Raw genomic sequence first — 17729 nt, 5'->3', positions numbered from 1 at the left:
ATGAAAATCAGACAATTGTTGTTTGCCATTTTAAAATGTACACACTTTCCATTTATACATTTTTTATCAGGTTGTTTTGCGTGTTTTGCCTGTTGTTATGGTTCAGAATTTTTTTACTGCTTTTTTTTCCCCTGCTTGGCAAGAAACAATTAAATGCATTCACCAGGCTGTACCTGTTAATATACAGGTAATTAAGCTCAACAAGTCCCTCTTATTTTGGGCACAATTTCATAAATTTTGCAGCCTAAAATGATTTTGAGGGTTTCTCAAAATGTTTTGCAAAATGTACGAAATTTCTTGTTGTTTTGCAATTAGAAATATACACAGGATTACATATCTTTGTGATTCAGGATTAGAATAACATAATGCAATCAAAAAGCATGATAAGTGAAGTTTATTTATAAACTAATTTTGAGAGGATCATGTGCTTATTACTGAACACAGTGATGCATTAGCTAATTCATGACTTATCAATCAGACGATTCCTAAGCCACTATAAATACCCTAAGTTCCATATCACAGCCATCTTCGTTTTGAAGAATCCCCCCTTCCACCCCTACTTCTCCTCCAGATGGGTCTCCCATGGTTAGCACTGTTGCCTCACAGCAAGATAGTAACTGGTTCTAGTTCTTACCAAGCCAGCCGACATTTCTGTGCGGAGTTTACATGTTCTCCCCGTACTCATGTGGATTTCCCCAGGCCCCCCAGTTTCCTCCCATCAACCAAAAACGTGCAACTTTAGTTAATTGACTTATCCAAATTGGCATCATAGATGTACTCCTAGTAAGTAGCTATGTCTTAAGAGCAATCCCTATCTATTCATTAGCTATATACAGCAGGGTAGTTTAAAGATCTACCAGAGCTCAAACTCCCCTCTCTCCCTGGGATCGAGGATCTTTTAAGCTCAGAGCTCTCTTTCGGGACAGCAGGCCAAACACTCTTTATAATCAATCATCAAAGTGTGAACTCTTGAAATGGAGAGAAAAAAAAATACAATACAGAAAACTTAGTTCATGATTTTTTTACAGTGTTGCCAAAATTTGCATGAAATCTGTTTTATTTAGCTTTATTGTTGGTGAAGTCAGGAAATTTGACATTTGGCTTAGAGTGGGAAGCTTGTAAATGTTTTTTTTTTTTTTTTTTTTTGGTTTGTAAGAGTGTGGACCCAGTTTGTTGTCTTATACTGGCTATCTTATATGAAAGGATACTGAACATTCTATTATTGAACCATAAATAAATATGTTGCACATCGCTTTATTGTTTATATTTTGAGTTAATGTTTTTACAGTTAATATTATGGTGCATTATAATTATTGTACTGATTAATATAATTGTATTATCTCCTTCAAATACCATGACTAATATTTCATGTCATTTTTTACATTTTAGATTTATTAATGAACATTGGCCCATAATGCTAAATGGTCATTTCATTCAAGAAGCTCGTTGTATTGAAATTGCCTAATTACATTTGGTCATTGCAAATCAAATTTAACTTATTAGTCTTGTCCTCAGAGAATTGTTTTCAATCATAAACCCTAATGTAAACAGTTGTTAATAGCCAGCTAAATTGCTCTGAAAAGGCAATTATTTGCATATGACATGGAAATTAATTCAGTGACAAGTAATTAATCAAGACAGCATTTAAACACATTGTCTAGCAATCAACTTCCAAATGATTGGTATTTGGAGTGATTATATTATCTGTAAATGCATACAAACAAAGAAAGTTTTCTACAAATGTGGAGTTTTATTGCAGTGCCGTAAAGCTCATGGACACAGAACCACTTAAAGCTGATATAATACAAGGATTTATTTAATCTATAAAGCAAACTTCAATGAAACAGTCAAGGATTCTGCTTTAACCTGGGTGCAGGTTATCAGCCAGCAGCACGGGCATCTGATCTTCATCCAATAACAGCTTGTGTTTGAGCATTAGACATGGCTTAACCTAGAATTTTTACATACTTATTTACTGATGTGTGTCAAGGTGCTTTTGCAGAATAGGCAAAGGTAACAGGCCAGTTGAAGACAAGAGTTCGCCACTCATGTGTTTATCCCAGACCGCGCTGTCTTCTTGCGGGATGTGTATATTTGTGCATCCAGTGTGGGGGTAGACTTGGGACCGGAAAGAGATGGAGTTGTGTTCAGGTGTTGTTTTATATGACTTAATGGCTATCTTGAGAGTACAAAATGTGGTACAGCTGGTCTTGAAAGATGCCGGCGTAGGTGCCCACAGCACGGACTGTATCGCTATAGATTGTTCTTGAGGGAGGAAAGGCATAAAGTCAGAGGAGTCATGTTTAAGAACATCAAAATGTCATTACTGGCCATGTGTTGTAATGGGAAACAACGAAAGTCAATGTTTTTTTGTTTTTTTTTTGATTCATTAGCAATATATATTTATTTAACATCAGTTACCTGTAACTATTGACTTCCACAGAAAAAAAAAAACTAATAGTATGGAAGTCAGTGGTTACAGGATTACAACTTTCTTTGAAATATCTTCTTTTGCGTTCAACAGAAGAGAAACAGACAAACCGGTTTGAAACAAGTAAAGGTTGAGACAATAGTCAAGTAAAATTTTGCAAATGCACAAATTGCAAAAAATTAAGATGCGAGTTAAAAAAATATTTGGTATACATTTAACGGGTACACAAAAACGTAAAATTAAGGAAGTTTAATCAGCAGAACAAGTGAGTATACAGAGGGTATACATAATCATTGATCATCAGAAGTCGTAATATCCAAACAGCTCATGGAAAAAAGTAGGCATGCAGAGTAGATGTGCATACTACACCACTGGTTCCAACTAAACATTAATGGCAGCCTCCCCCATGTATAACGGTAGAAAAAAGATGAGTTTAGTTTACATTGAGGAGCTCGCGATTATATTGAAGAATGAGAATTTCTTTATGGCTGAGTTTTTCTCCGTGCTCTTTTCTCTTTCATATGTAGGATATTTAAGAAAAAATCAAGTATGCTTTGATAACTTTGTGTATTCACGGTTTGCGATGTGGGTGTGTGCGTCGTCTGTTATTAGTGTCTGACTGTAATTTAATGTAGTATAAAAATTTAATCTGTATTTCATTTTCATAGAACAGTTATATGTAGATGCATTATTTGCAGTATTTTAAAGCAGTTTAACAATGTAAATGTTTTTTTATATATATATTATATCATCCAATACGACTACGCATGACTTGGCTTATGACCTACAACTACGATTTGTGTTAAAAACATGTGTTGCAACTGGAGTAAATTTATTTACAAACTAGCTAGTAGTTACTAAGCCCCTATTGAAGACTTTACACTCCATCTGGTGCAACCCCTACCCAGAAGTGTTGCTGAAAGAAATATTTGACACTCACATTTTTCATTTTTTTCTTTTTCTTTTATTTTTGAGATTACATATAAATACAATTTTTAGAATAAGCTGAATATTTCCACCTGGTGACAGTAAAATAAGACCTGTATAGTAAGTTTCTTTTTAAGAGTTGATTTCAAATTCAAATTTAGAAAAACCCTGCCATTAGGTTAAAACAAAACAACAATGGTTGATTTTGATTCATCCATATCGAAACTACCCAGCAGTTTCAGTCATTGCCTGCTTTTATTTTTGTTATTTTTTGTCAAGTGTTTTGATATTTTCCCTCTCTATTGTTAATAATAATGATAATTCCTTTTAGCTCTTTTCTTGACACTCAAAGCTCTTTACACAATGGCAGAAATCTCCTCATCCTTTACCAGTGTGCGGCATCCACCTGCTGATTGGTGGTGAGAAGACAGAGTGATGAAGCCAATTATAAAATGGGGATGGTTAGAAGACCATGATGGACAGAACCCAGGACACGCCAGAGTTAAACCCCTGCTTTTTTGTTTGAAGGACATCCTGGGATTTTTAATGACCACAGAGAGTCAGTACCTCGGTTTAAAGTCTCATTCAAAAGTTAGCACTCACTGAGCAGCATAGAGTCCCCATCAATGTACTGGGGTGTTAGGACCCACACAGACTGCAGGTTAAGCACCCCCTTCGGGCCTCACTAACACCAATTCAGGCATTATGTGGTCTACCATCCAGGTCTGACCAGGCACAGTTCTGCTTAGCTTCAGTGGGCAACCATGTAAGAGTTGCAGAGAGCTAGCTGCCAGCTAATGTTGACTGCTTTGTGGCTGAATTACTGATATCTTTCTTGGTGTTTCAGATAATCCAGTTCTTGTGTCAGCCATTTAATGCTGCTTTTATCTGCTTTGTTGCTTTGTCTGCTTTGTTGCTTTGTTCTGCTTTTTGTAAATGTTATATATTTTGTACATATTTTATCCTATTACATATGCATTTCCTAATTATTTTTTTTATTTGAAAAAAACAAGTGACAATTTTGTTTTACCACCAACATATACAATTAGACTTACTTGGCTTTCTCTTCCAGCTTGTAGCCCTTGATGGTCTCTACATATCCACTGGCAGTGTCCACACTCTGGTCATAGTAGGATTTCAGGGTGTCGACCACAACAGCGATGGTACCCTTCTCATCCTCAGCCTGCCTGGGAACACGAAAGCTCTCCGCTCCTGCACACCCGAAAAAATGTATCAGAGATGAGTCCTTCTTCATTCTAAATCACATGTGCTGCATTACAAATTGCATACTCTTAAGTTGGGACTATTTTTAATAAGCTTAAACTATGCAACCACTAAAAGTATATATAAATGGATGTACTGCAGCTGATGTGTAGAGATGGAGGTACTTTTTGCTTCCTTTTTGAATTCAAACCACTTTTTTTCTTTTGTCACATATTGTCTTTTACCTACTGTTGAAATAGTAGGAAAGTAGATGTGATTTCAGATCCAGCCATAGTCACTTCACATTATTGCCCAATTAGCAAATAGTGCAGACTTAATTAGGTAACACATTATTTTGATGGTCCATTTGAGTATTATTAGACTGTCTGGTTAATATCTGCTGATACTGCTCCTTCAACAGACATTTAACTGACTTTAAGACATTTTGCAAGTACATGTCAACCTATACTAACCCCATCCTAACAGTCTACTTATAATCTAATGAGAAATAGTTGGCATGTAGATGCAATGTAGCTTAAATTTAACAAACGGACCATCAAAATAAAGTGTGACCCATAACTGTAATCATAGCAACATTTTAAAAATATATATATTTATCACCATAAACAAAAAAAAAGCACTCCAAAAAAATCCACAGTTGAACACAGCACTTCAAAGTATACTCTAATTTTTCATAGCTAGGTACAAATAGAGGCACTTAACAAGCACACACTAGATAGGTTCTTTTTCATCCAATCCGCTGACACCGTACTGGCTCTACCCAACAAGTGAAATAAGTGATTGCATAAGACCTCATGGCCACCAGGGGGCTCACGCTGTGACTTCAGACAGCATTAAAAGTAATAATAATCATCAAAGTTGCTTATAACGAGTAACAAAAATTTTTAATTTTCCTTTTGTTTGCTAGAGGTATTTTTTTTAGATATAAATTCATGAGTAATTGAGATGTTCATCAGAGATGTTCATGTTTTTAGAATCCATATCATCTTAGTTTATGTCATGTTATGTTGCAGTTTGCTGTATAAAATCTCATTTTCTGAAGTGATCGGAACAAAAGCAGGAGACGGGTGAATGTCTCTCTAATAGAAACTTGTGCTTGAGTCTGTAGTTAAAGCAACATTGTGCCAGTGCAAATTTGTATGTCAAGAAAGGATTTCAGATTAATGTATTCAAATACAAAAGCGTTTTTTACACTTATGGTTGATATAATATTTTAATCTAGACTAAATTTTGGTAGGTGAAATTGTAGATAGTGGGGTCACTTTTAAAATTTGCCTTGTATCTTGAGAATGGTGGGTCAGACCCTACCCTTGCATATACACTTGTCAACATAAACTTCTGTACTTTTGGGTTCTTCTGTCATATGTTGTTGTTGCTGCACACATGGTACAAAATTATAATGGTTGCATTACACTCACTGTATGCAGACTCTCTGAATTGTATGTTGGTCTTAAAGGTGCCATATATAATTTTTTGGTTCTCCCAAAACACCGGTGTCCAAACTCAGTCCTGGAGGGCCAGTGTCCTGCATAATTTAGCTCCAACTTCCTTCAAAACACCTGCCTGAAAGTTTCTAGTATACATAGAAAGAGCTTTATTAGCTGTATCAGGTTTGTTTAATTGGGGTCTGAACTAAAATTTGCTGGACACCGGCCCTCCAGAACTGAGTTTGGACACCCCTGTCCTAAAGCATAACAATACCATAATATGTTTGCAGATATTTAAGAAACATGCTAAATAAACACACTTGTTTATCTGAAAAACTATGCAAAAGCCGGAACGCTGTATTTGTTTTGGTTCTTTTAACTCGCCAAATGCCAGTTTAGCCAATTATATTTCAGCACCCTGTGTTGCCTCGGTGGAAAACAGCATATTTCATTCATTCCGTCAGGAAGGCTCTCAAAGCATGCGTCTGTGACCAAAATGTTACCTCTAGTAGACAGTAGCAGACTCCAAAATGAGATGCAGATTTAGCGTTGGTTGGTAACATGAGGTTATTAGTTAGCAAATAATGTGAACAGTACGGGCGTAAACATTAGGTGAGCAGGTTACATTGTGTCCTAACAACAATCTACGTGGCAAGGTTTGCAGTGATAAGCAATTTGGCTGTTTGCACCAGACGAAACATGACAGAAATTTTAATACAGCCATTCAGAAGCACAGAATATGCACTCACGCACAAAATGGTAAGGTTTATAATCTAATGAATAAAACTCTCTTTAACAATAAATGTAGATGCTAAATCGCTTATAGGCTAGCTTATGTGTAGTTTTTGAGTCAAAGATCTAAAGTTAAATTACTCGAGTTAACAATTGTTTATTTTATTTTCAAGATCTGAGGTGAACTGTCTGCTGCTGATTTTAGTATGGCAATAAATGTCATGTAAAATGCCATTCAAACTCACGTTGTTAGCAGTGTTAACCAGTGTTAACCACACTAATATATATAAGTATATATATATATATAGATTGAAGAATGCTGAAACTATTAAGCACTGGTTTATATGCAAGTCAGTGGTTTCTGGTTTCCAAGATTCTTCAAAATATATTATTTTGTGTCCAATGGTAGAAAGAAACAGGTTTGAACCAAGTATAGTACATGGTGAGAAAATTAGGATATTATTTTAGTTTAGTTTATTTTACATTTTAATTTCTTTAAAATGGTTGTTGTACCTGCTTTTAATAAACGGGCTGGTCAAACACCAATGAATGAATGATTGAATGAAAAATGAATGAATGAATGAATGAATGAATGAATGAATGAATGAATGAAACTGTGGCTGGTTAACCAGCTAACATCTAGCTAAATGAGCAAAATCAGAATTCCTTGCAACGAAAAAGAGCAAAATACTTAATTTCACACTTCATGAGGAGCTACATTCAGTTTCATTATTGCTTCTTAGCGTATTACCTTTGAAACAAGGCAAAATAATACATTTAATAATTGAATAAGTGATAATTTAATTATGAAGTTAGTTTGTTCATGTTTATGTGAGTGTGTACATACCCAGTGCAAGGAAAGCAACAAAAACCGTGATAGCCAGTATCTTGTTCATAATGGCAGGAAGCTGTAAAGGATTTAATAAAGCTCTGGTCATATAATGATGCAAATAAAATATGGCAGCACTTTACTGACTATGATGCTCATTTTTGTAAATAAGTTATTAGAATTATTAAAACAATAATGTAAATAAGCCATGTTGTTCTCTGCAAATGCATAGCCTATTTCTTTGTATCTTTGTGATATATTTGTACGTTCCTGTATCATGCATTTTAAAAAAATCCAGGAATGCCAAACAGTCAATAATTAATGTGTCCTATTATATGAAAATATTTTGTCATGCCATTTAATGGGAAAATTGAGTGGGAAAATATGGCTGTACTCACAGTTTCTCCTCTGTGGAAAGTGTGTCAGACGAATTAGCGGCAAAACTATTTGCTCTATCTCTCTTATATATGGGTGCAGATTTATTGACCTGATAATCCAAGTGCTAAAGTGCAACCCCCTCAGATAAATGTTATGTGTAGGTGCTTTTTCCTGGGGCTTGTTGTAAGATAAGAAAACTAAAATGAGATTACCTGTTTAAAAGGGAATGCTCTTTACCTAAATACACAAATTGACTGATCACATTAATCAAACCTGCTGGCCTTGATCAGCTCTTATAAATAAGGAAAGCTCATATCCGACCCATTTAAAATGATAAAACACTACTGTAGCCCATCCACCGGCAGACAGCGAAATGGTCACAGGCTTTTTTTTTTCTTGCGTAACTGAACTTCAACACATTTCCAAAGAAAGTCCTAAGTCTGTTTCACTTTAGACACGTCAGCCAGGCTACTTCAGGTTATTGGTGTAAAATTTGTGTTTGTACTTGTATATCTAAATCTTTATTTGTGTCTGTACAGAGTGGGATGTTTTTGGCTTTGTAAAATCAATATGACGACCAGCATGAATTGGGTTGTATGATATCAGATGTTTTGATGTTTGTGAACAACCCTGTTTTCCAGCTTTCCATTTCAAGATGGAAGGACCAGATAAAAAGTTGGTTGGTTGGTCCTACCAGACAGAAGGTAGTCAAGCTTCTTTTTCATTCTTTTTTGTAACACTGTGGCTGGTTAAGGGTTGTAAGTCACTGATCACATTTGATTGCCTAACAAGATTGCATAAGAAACTGAATCAACGGCCCCTTGGTATTACTTTGTACTCAAGTGTTTATTCAAACAACATCTATTCAATGGAGTCATGTTAAGGAGGAGCATATTCAAATTTACGTGCACTTGTGATATCATGTCACTCCATATTTGAATAAGTCTCTTTTTGCATTAATTAATACTTAATCTATAATTCCCTCTATGTTTTCAACTACGAAAATTGGAACAAATATCTCTCCAAAAATCAAGGCAAATTGTACTTTTTCCAAGTCAGTGTCCCTGTAACTTCATAAACAAACTAGTTGTTGAATTTCATAAATGTTACATGTTACAATTTTTAGAGCAGTTGTCACTTCAATAAATTTACATTAGTAAAAATCCCATAAATCAACACTCCACCGAAATGAATCACTCCACCAAAAACTAAAACAGCTTGAGTCTACTCTAGAATTCCTGCACTGTATTTTTTTAAGCTGAATCAAATTGACCTTAAGAGTCAATTTAACTTATATTATTTAAACTGACTTAAAAGAGCTTGCGTAATTTATAAAATTAAGTTAGATGATTAACTTAGTTTAATAAGTTATAATGACCTAAAAACTTATGCTGTTAGGACTAATTGATCCTATAATTTTTTGCAGTGTGCTTGTGGCTGAAAAAGGCAGCTATTATTAACTGGTTAAAGGACCTGTCCCTTAAAAGCAGATAATTTCAGAAAAGAGTTTAGGATCTTTCAGCATACATGTGTTATTTTGGGCGAAAATAAAAAATAAACAACAGAAATCATTATAGATAAGACGTTTAAGGGCACAAATACAGTGTTATTCTTATTAGTGACAACCACATTTATCTATGGAAATTAATTGTGTGTAAAGAACACACAACTTTTTTTTTTTTTTTTTGCAGTCACAGTAACATTAAGGCTTCTAATGCCTTTGATATCCACTATTTTTAGTTTAATATTGCATAACCCTTTATTTTCTGCAATTTGAACTAAACCACAGAAAACAGAGAAGGCTCTTGAAGACATCTAGAGCATCTTACGGCTTGTTGTTTATGCTTAGTTCATAAATTGATCAAGTTTATGTAGTAATTTGAGAAGCACAGAAATGTGAAATGGTCTTTAACAAACATTAATCATTACAACACTTGGCATTTTAATTGGTCAGACTGTTGAATGACAGGTTTTTAGGACTTCAGACTCATCATGATGAGTTTTAATCAAATCATCTTGGAAGGGTTGCCATGTCCTCTTACTATATATATCATTTAAATAAAATTTAAATAAGATAAATTAAATAACATAAATATATGTAGCTGCTCATTTTTATCTAAATTCTGAAAAATGAATGTTATAACTGTGTGCTATAAAGTGATTTTAATTTTTATTTTTTTTATTCCATTACACAAAAAAACAAAGAATTTTAAATTTCTGGTAAATCTGAGTTCTTATAATTTATCGCATTTGTGGGAGATTAACTCTCTGTGGAACAAGATTCAAGTTTTAAATGCAGTTGTTAAATCTTTAGAGTGCGTGTTTATGAACCTGAGCAGGTGGCTGCTATTGAGAAACCACCAAAACTATAACCATTGCAGATAAAACCCTCCTGTTGCACACTTGGGGACATTATTTCATTAAAAAAGAACAAATGAAAAAAATAAATAAATAAAAATTAGTAAGAACACTTAAACAGATTTAATTTATTGCCAAATGAGGTAACGATACATAAAATACACAACTTAAAAGATTAGACTTTTAAAAACATAAAATGCATTTATTAAAATACAATATTAGAAATGGTCTTGTATTATATAAGCAGGGACAAAGTGCAAGCACAGATACATCATTCTGTTTTTTTAGCTATGAGCAAGATCGTGATTATTGTTGTTCTGCTGTCTCCATCAAGTTGTTTTCGGGCGAAGTCGTGTCCCATCAATAATAGCTCATCTCTATATATACAGGGCTTGACATTAACTTTTTTGATCACCAGCCACTGTGGCTAGTAGATTTCCAACGTTACTAGCCACTCGCCATTTTCACTAGCCACACTTTTCCTGTTGGGAAAATATATTTTATATGCATAAATTTGACTTTGACATGGTCAAATGACTTGATTTAGATGTTGTGTTATGTCCACATGCCTTCTCATTCATTTAACGTCTTGTGTGTATTGTGTATGAGCTTGCTCAGTGTGCATGAGCAAATGGGTTGGGTCTCAATTCAATCAGTTTTTATTTCATGACTTTTTAGGGTTCAAAATTAAGGATTTAACAAATATATCTCTGAACACAAATAAGTATTTATTAGCCACAATTTTTTGCGTGTGTGTGTGTGTATATATATATATATATATATATATATATATATATATATATATATATATATATATATATATATATATATATATATATATATATTCTAACCGAAATAAAACAAATAAGACTTTCTCCAGAAGAAAAAATATTATCAGACATACTGTGAAAATGTCCTTGCTCTGTTAAACATCATTTGGGAAATAATTGGGGGCTAATAATTCTGACTTTATCTGTATATACAGTAACATTTGAAGTGGTTTTGAACCCCCCATCAAAGTTGTCCCATATAAACTTTATTGAAAAACATCTATTTTTCTAGTTTTGGAATAATTAATATAATTTGCCTTCATGTTTTTTCTAATCACATTGAGTTTGACTTGGGCTGAAACGTTTCTATGTGTTCTGCATTTCACTTGTTTTGCACAGGAAAATGACTGATTCAGATTCAAGACACAACCAAACAAATTATCAATAACGAATCGTGTAATCCCTGTTTACTTCATTTGCTATGTGCTTTTTGTGCAATTTTTTAAAAAGAAAAACCACATTTAATGATTTTTTACTAAACAGTTGAATACTTTAACATGCAGTGTTTTTCTTTTCCCAGCATAACATGTTACTTCAGTTTTAAATGGTTTAATTAAGTTTGTTTGGCCTTTAAAAAGGGGTTTGTATTTGCGCTGGAAATCCTTGATTATGCTTGAATTTTAATCTAGTGTTGTCAAGGTATGAAAAGTGCTTAGATTTTGAATAAAGTGCTTGCAAATGTAATTGGGTTGCTTTCATAATAATTATCTTACCAAATAGGTAATACTAGTTAAAAAAAATCATAGATATTTATAAGTGAACAATGCAAAAAAATAGAATAAATATGAATTTAAAATGGAAGATGACATTTCAGATGTGAGTGATTGGCATTTAGGAGAGTAAATTACAGCAATTTAATGTTGGGCTTGGGGAAAACTTGCCATGACAAATGTTCCTCTATACTACAGAATTAACAAATAACATATGCTATGTAAATACGTAATTTGCCACACTTGTAAAGTGCTGGAAAAGATTGAAAATGCATCTAAAAATACTTTTTTTATTTGACTGGAAAAGAACCCTGTTGAAAGCTAATATTGTGCGAAAGTACTCTCCAGGCTACATGTTTGGCCACTACTTTACATTAAAGATTACAAATTAAGTTCATGTCAGGCTAGAGAGAAACTTTGGAGCTCAGCATTGTAAGAGTTTAATGCGCTTGAGAATGCTGACCTTTCTGTGTTAAACCTCTAAATGATGCTGTTTTTTAAGGACCCATGTTTTACTGTACTTTTTCATTGATACACGTTTGAGCCTATGCATTTGTCATAATCACACTCAAAAGCAGGCTTTGCAATATCAAGAGGCTTTTTTATTTTGTATGAGTCTTGCTTTTTCTTCATGAGGAACACAAAATCACATAATTCAAACTCTATTAATGCTGGACGGGATGTTATTTTCCTGCTCTGAACAGGACAGTATCAAAGACACAGATACAGTATATACATGCAAAAACTAACTGTACTGACATAACGAATGGACACACAGCTGTCAGATTGGTATCCATAATTAAAGTAATGAAAATACATGGTTGAGGGAGTCAACAAGACTCTTAATTTCCCTGGGGCAGTACGGTGTCCAGCACGGGCTTGACGTTGTTGATGGCACTGTCCAGGTACGCACCAACATAGGGTCTGAAGTAATGGCCGTAAACACCGAGAGCATTCAGGCGAGCTTTGTCCACAACTGGTTCGAGTTCAGAGGCCAAACCACTGGAAGAAGTTCACAAAATAAGCAAGTTTACACTCACACGAACAAAAAACTTGAATGATTTTTTAATGGAATATTCACTGTACGGTATCCCTTACCCAGCGATTTTGATGAAGCTCTCCACTCTTGGGCTTTTCTTCAGTTCCTCAACAACATCCTTCAGACTGCCTGCTGTTGGTGAGCCCTCTAGTGCTGGCTCAACTGCAGTTTTGATCTTTTCCCAAGCATTGACAAGCCTCTTGATGAAAACTGTCCTCAGTCCGTCATATTTATCCACTAACTCCTTGTCAGGAACGGGCCATTCCTGTGCCCAGACACACACTGACACTGCAAGAGAAGAAGAAATTCTTAAGAATGGGATTAAACAGCCTGTTTTGTCCATATTTAAGGAAGACTTCCTAGCATCTAAAGTCTTGTTTTTTTTGTGGAGACATGAGAAACAGACTGCAGGAATAAAGTATTTGTGTGGTTAGTAAACTCTTAGTAGTAAAACACAACTAAATGGTGACATGTACAGCTGATTTGATCACTTTAGATCAATTTAATCCACTTAAAACTGAACATTTTTTTTCCTGAGTAGCTAATAAAGATGAACAGTAGTGCACCAGTTAACAAGAAGACCAGAACTATTTTTTACCTTGGAGTGCAAGAATGAGAGCGAATGTCAGCTTCATCTAGGAGAGAAGATAGACATTCAGAACATATGTAAATATCACCAGTTTTTGACATTATTTAAAACATGCACAAACCAAATATTCAAATGTACACGTTTTGTATTGCAGAAGTTCTAACGTATGCAGTTTTTGCATTTTCAATAAAAAAAGAAATGCATTTTTCTAAAGGAAGGGTTACCGTACATTGTTAGTAAGTGTACAAAAAGTGAGACTTGCTTTACCTTGTGCTAGTGAGATTCCTGTAGAGAGAAATAAAGGACTGAGTCAACTGCACCAGCTGAGTCTGCAGTTATATTGTGTGCCGGCCATCCCTATATCTGCCTGACCGCTTGACCAAACAAACGTCATCACACACACACACTCAATAATTCACAATCAGTCACACACACAGACACCCACGCGAATGGACCTACAAGGCAAACATGGATTGTCCACTCAAAGTCCACAGTTCCCAAATGTGTGCATTATTAAGGCATGCAAGGATTCTTATGAAATCACAAATAGAATATATGAATGTGCTCTTAAACATAAAAGATGCATTAATCATACAGTTGTGCAGGCACTTTTATGCAGAACTACTTTTGCATTGAAGACAAGGACTCCAAATGTCATGATTCATGCCTATAATATTAAATTATTCATATTTTTAATGGTACACTGTTATAAAAAAATCAGTTATATTAATTTTTTCAGGCAGGGGTTGTGCTGGGAAAAAAACTTAAATTAACAGGTGTTAAATTACAAAAATTACCATAAAACAGAAGACGTTTTATTACAGAAATGTACAGTAATTCAATTTGGCAGAAAATTTCTATAATTTAATGTCCCTTATTTTACAGTATTTTACGGCTGCTATTTTACAGGTTTTTGCTGGAAAAAAGTAAAATAATAGATTTTTTTACATAATATATGTATGAGGTCCAATTTTACTATTAAGTTGTGCAAAAGCCATATATTTGACTTTTTTTGTTTTGTTTTTGCTGTGGTACTGGAGTCAAAATAATACATTAATAAAAATATTATCCAGAAACTATTTACTATTTAAATCTTTTATTGTTTTATTGACCTTTTTACCTATTAATCATGATTTTAGATATATAAACTTTAAAATGAACATTTCATTGTTTATTTAATATACTTTTTTTACGTAGCACTTTTTTACAGACACTTTAATATCTGAATTGTTTTTCTTATTTTTTATTTATTCATTTATTTGTTTATTTTTAAAAATAAATGTTAACTGAAAGCAGTAAAATGTATATCAAAGTTTTTATTTTATTACACAAATACAGTTGCAATCAGAATTATTAAACCCCTTGAATTATAAGCCCTCCTATTTATTTTTTTCTCTAATTTCTGTTTAAAGAAGATTTTTTCAGCACATTTCTAAACATTATAGTTTTAATAACTCATTTCAAATCACTGATTTATTTTATCTTTGCCATGATGACAGTAAATAATATTTTACTAAATATTTTTCAGTACACTTTCATACAGCCTAAAGTGACATTTAAAGGCTTAACTAGGTTAATTAGGTTAACTAGGCAGGTTAGGGTAATTAGGTAAGTTATTGTATAACGGTGATTTGTTCTGTCGACTATCGAAAAAATATAGATTAAAGGGGCTATTTATTTTGACCTTAAATAAAAAAAACTGCTTTTATTCTAGCCAAAATAAAGCAAATAAGACTTTCTCCAGAAAAACAAATATTATCAGACATATTGTTTCCCCATGTTATTTTTATGTTTACTCTTTTTTTGTGAATTAAAATGTATTCAAACCTTTGTAATGAAATTCCTAAAGGACACAGCAAAATCACCAAAACTTTCCAAAAGTTTGCTGATTGCACTCAGTCGTTTCATTTTTCTTGCAAACGTTCCAGAATCAATATTCCTGACTTTAATGTACATAAGCTAATGAGGGTTAAGCAAAGGCTGTCCAAAGGTTGTAAAAAAGCTTTCCACATGCCTGATTGACAGAAGCAGACCCAGTGAACTTTCCTCTTTGGATGTAAACGTGTCTAATCTGCAAACTGTGGACTTTTTCTATTTCTCTTACTTCATTTAGGATTTATAATTTTCATTTTGTTAATTTCCAAGATGTTTATTAGTTAAAAGGAAACATGAATTTTTTTTTAAGGAAATTTATTCGTATTATAACACATATTTATTCATACATTGTGTACTTTACATTGTGCACTGTGTTTAGTGGAATACGTACATTGAAGGAATGATTTAATTTGATCATTTCAAAATATCGGTATACAGAATTAATTTCTCAATATCTGTTCTGTTTATTCATCTGAATCTGATCCAAGAGTAGGCAATCTGTTTTTCAGTCTTTGCCACAGGGAGCTTGTACTGTCTTTGGCCCAATCCATGTAAGAGTCGGTAACGGGTTTTAGATGATCCTCATAGTACATGCCAGCATAACCAGCCACTGTCTTGCCAACATCTAGAACTTTAGCCTTTGTGCCTCTGTAACACAAAAACAAACACTGGCGGAAAACAAAATATAGAACACCACGTTCAAATACTAAACGGATGTATGTATTTATTGGTTTACACTTTTACACATTTAATATTCTTGTTTAGACATTCTGTCGACTGTTCATATCACTGCAACTACATTTCAGTTTACTCTAGTAAAGCATTGATTTATTTTCCTGTGAGGATTAGTAGGATAGTCTGACAGTCAAAATAAAGCTTTAGCGGGTAGTAGTTAGCAGACAATTTAATGCTAGTTGATGTTGTTACAAAATGAGCCAATGAATTACATTTGGTCCGAATGGATTACATTTAACAGCAATGTTTTGGGTTGTACCTGTACAACTGCTTTGCTCTTTCAAGAAGACCTGCATTGTCTGGAGCTGTAGTTGGCAACGGGTTGGACAAGGTCAAGCAAGCTAAGAGGCATAGATTTACATAAAAAAATCTTCAGTCTTTCATAACAAAAGCAGCGATTAATGTGTATATGCATAAAGCCAGACCTTGCAATGTCACGAACAGAACAAGGAGCACCAATCTGGACATCTAGTAGAACAATTGATTTCATTAATCAGTTTGCGATCATGGATTTAGAATCGATTACATATTAACTTTAACATGTAAAGTAAATGTGTACCTTTAGAAGTGCAGGTGTAGGAGTAAATCTGAAGAGGAACGTCAGCCAGACCTTTGTCGAGCTTACTGTTGTTTTTCAGAGGTTTTTGGGATCCGGTTCAGTGTTTGCGTGAGTGTGGGGATTTTGTGTAGCAATGCTGGATTTGAGTGCGTTCCCATTCTAAATAAACAGATCACTGACCATTTCTGAGTAAAGACACTGTCTTCTGTTTTATTAGATGAAGCGCAACAGCAATCATTTACTGGATATTTTGTGGACTAATTAATAAATGTTTTTCAAAAGTTACAATGAGATATTATAGCAGTAGTTTTTTTGCCGTATTGTTTGTGGGATGGGCAGCATGGTGGCGCAGTGGGTAACTTTGTCGCCTCACAGCAAGGAAGTTGCTGGTTCAAGCCCTGCCTGGGTCAGTTAGCATTTCTCTGTGGAGTTTGCATGTTCTCTCTGTGTTCACGTTGGTTTCCTCCGAGTGCTCTGGTTTCCCCCACAAATTCAAAGACATGAGCTATAGGTAAATTGTCAATACACAATAGTGTATGTGCATAAATTAGAGTGTTTTCCAGTGATGAGATGCAACTGGTAGGGCATCTGCTCTTTGTTGGCAGTTCATTCCGCTGTGGTGACCCCTGACTAATATAGGGACTAAGCCGAAAAAAATGAATGAATGAAAGTTTCTGGGGTGTTGACTTAAAGATGTGGTCAGTAAACAACTTTACTTCTCTATAAACTTTTCCTGATTTTTTTTTTCTTTTAACTGGAATTAGCAGCTTTAATAAATAAGCTCACACACACACACACACACACACACACACACACACACACACACATACAGAACCCTATTGCGTTTGTTTTCATTGTCTACTAATTTTCTTCAGTCAGACTTCAGTGAAAGGCACACATCTTACGTGTTTTGTTTTAGTTCATAACTAATAAATCATGGGAGCAAGTATCAGTCTTAATAGTTCTTATAAAGCCTTCATTGGGGTTCCTATAGGTTGTTCATCCCCCATCCCCAACCCCCACAAATTTATGATAAAATTTGATTACCTGATTAAAATGCAGGCTAATACAACATGTGTATGCTTA

General features: G+C 34.2%; 3 protein-coding genes across 4 annotated transcripts; all 3 read right to left on the bottom strand.

Annotated features, from left to right (window-relative positions):
• Window positions 1–1730: 1730 nt before the first annotated feature.
• On the bottom strand, window positions 1731–8013 carry apoc2 (apolipoprotein C2). 2 transcript variants are annotated; one of them, NM_001326448.1, is given in 4 exon segments: window positions 1731–2265; window positions 4414–4570; window positions 7589–7649; window positions 7969–8013. In NM_001326448.1, coding segments are annotated over 3 exon segments (303 nt in total). In that variant the 5' UTR covers window positions 7638–7649; window positions 7969–8013; the 3' UTR covers window positions 1731–2168.
• Window positions 8014–12516: 4503 nt separating this feature from the next.
• Window positions 12517–13807, bottom strand: apoa2 (apolipoprotein A-II). Its single transcript, NM_001130586.1, has 4 exons — window positions 13742–13807; window positions 13484–13520; window positions 12945–13173; window positions 12517–12848 (listed from the first exon to the last, which is right to left on the bottom strand). The coding sequence occupies exons 2-4, from the start codon at window positions 13518–13520 to the stop codon at window positions 12689–12691; spliced, it is 426 nt and encodes a 141-aa protein (NP_001124058.1). The 5' UTR covers window positions 13742–13807; the 3' UTR covers window positions 12517–12688.
• Window positions 13808–15728: 1921 nt separating this feature from the next.
• apoc4 (apolipoprotein C4) lies at window positions 15729–16743 on the bottom strand. The gene is given in 4 exon segments (NM_001135978.1): window positions 15729–15997; window positions 16344–16425; window positions 16510–16552; window positions 16644–16743. Coding segments are annotated over 3 exon segments (309 nt in total). The 5' UTR covers window positions 16644–16743; the 3' UTR covers window positions 15729–15813.
• Between the last annotated feature and the right edge of the window lie 986 nt (window positions 16744–17729).

Source organism: Danio rerio, chromosome 16 (genome assembly GCF_052040795.2).
Source record: "Danio rerio strain M-AB ecotype USA chromosome 16, GRCz13ab, whole genome shotgun sequence".
Lineage (NCBI taxonomy): Eukaryota > Metazoa > Chordata > Actinopteri > Cypriniformes > Danionidae > Danio > Danio rerio.
The sequence above is the reverse complement of the archived record's forward strand: the minus strand, read 5'-3'. Positions and strand labels throughout refer to the sequence as shown.

What these genes read in the sequence shown, in the direction of transcription:
- apoa2 (NM_001130586.1), bottom strand. Translation starts at nt 13,520, where the DNA reads ATGAAGCTGACATTCGCTCTCATTCTTGCACTCCAAG. An exon ending in TCTCATTCTTGCACTCCAAG is followed by an intron (nt 13,174 to 13,483) that starts GTAAAAAATAGT and finishes CTTCTCTTGCAG; the next exon opens with TGTCAGTGTGTGTCTGGGCA. An exon ending in AGCTTCATCAAAATCGCTGG is followed by an intron (nt 12,849 to 12,944) that starts GTAAGGGATACC and finishes AACTTCTTCCAG; the next exon opens with TGGTTTGGCCTCTGAACTCG.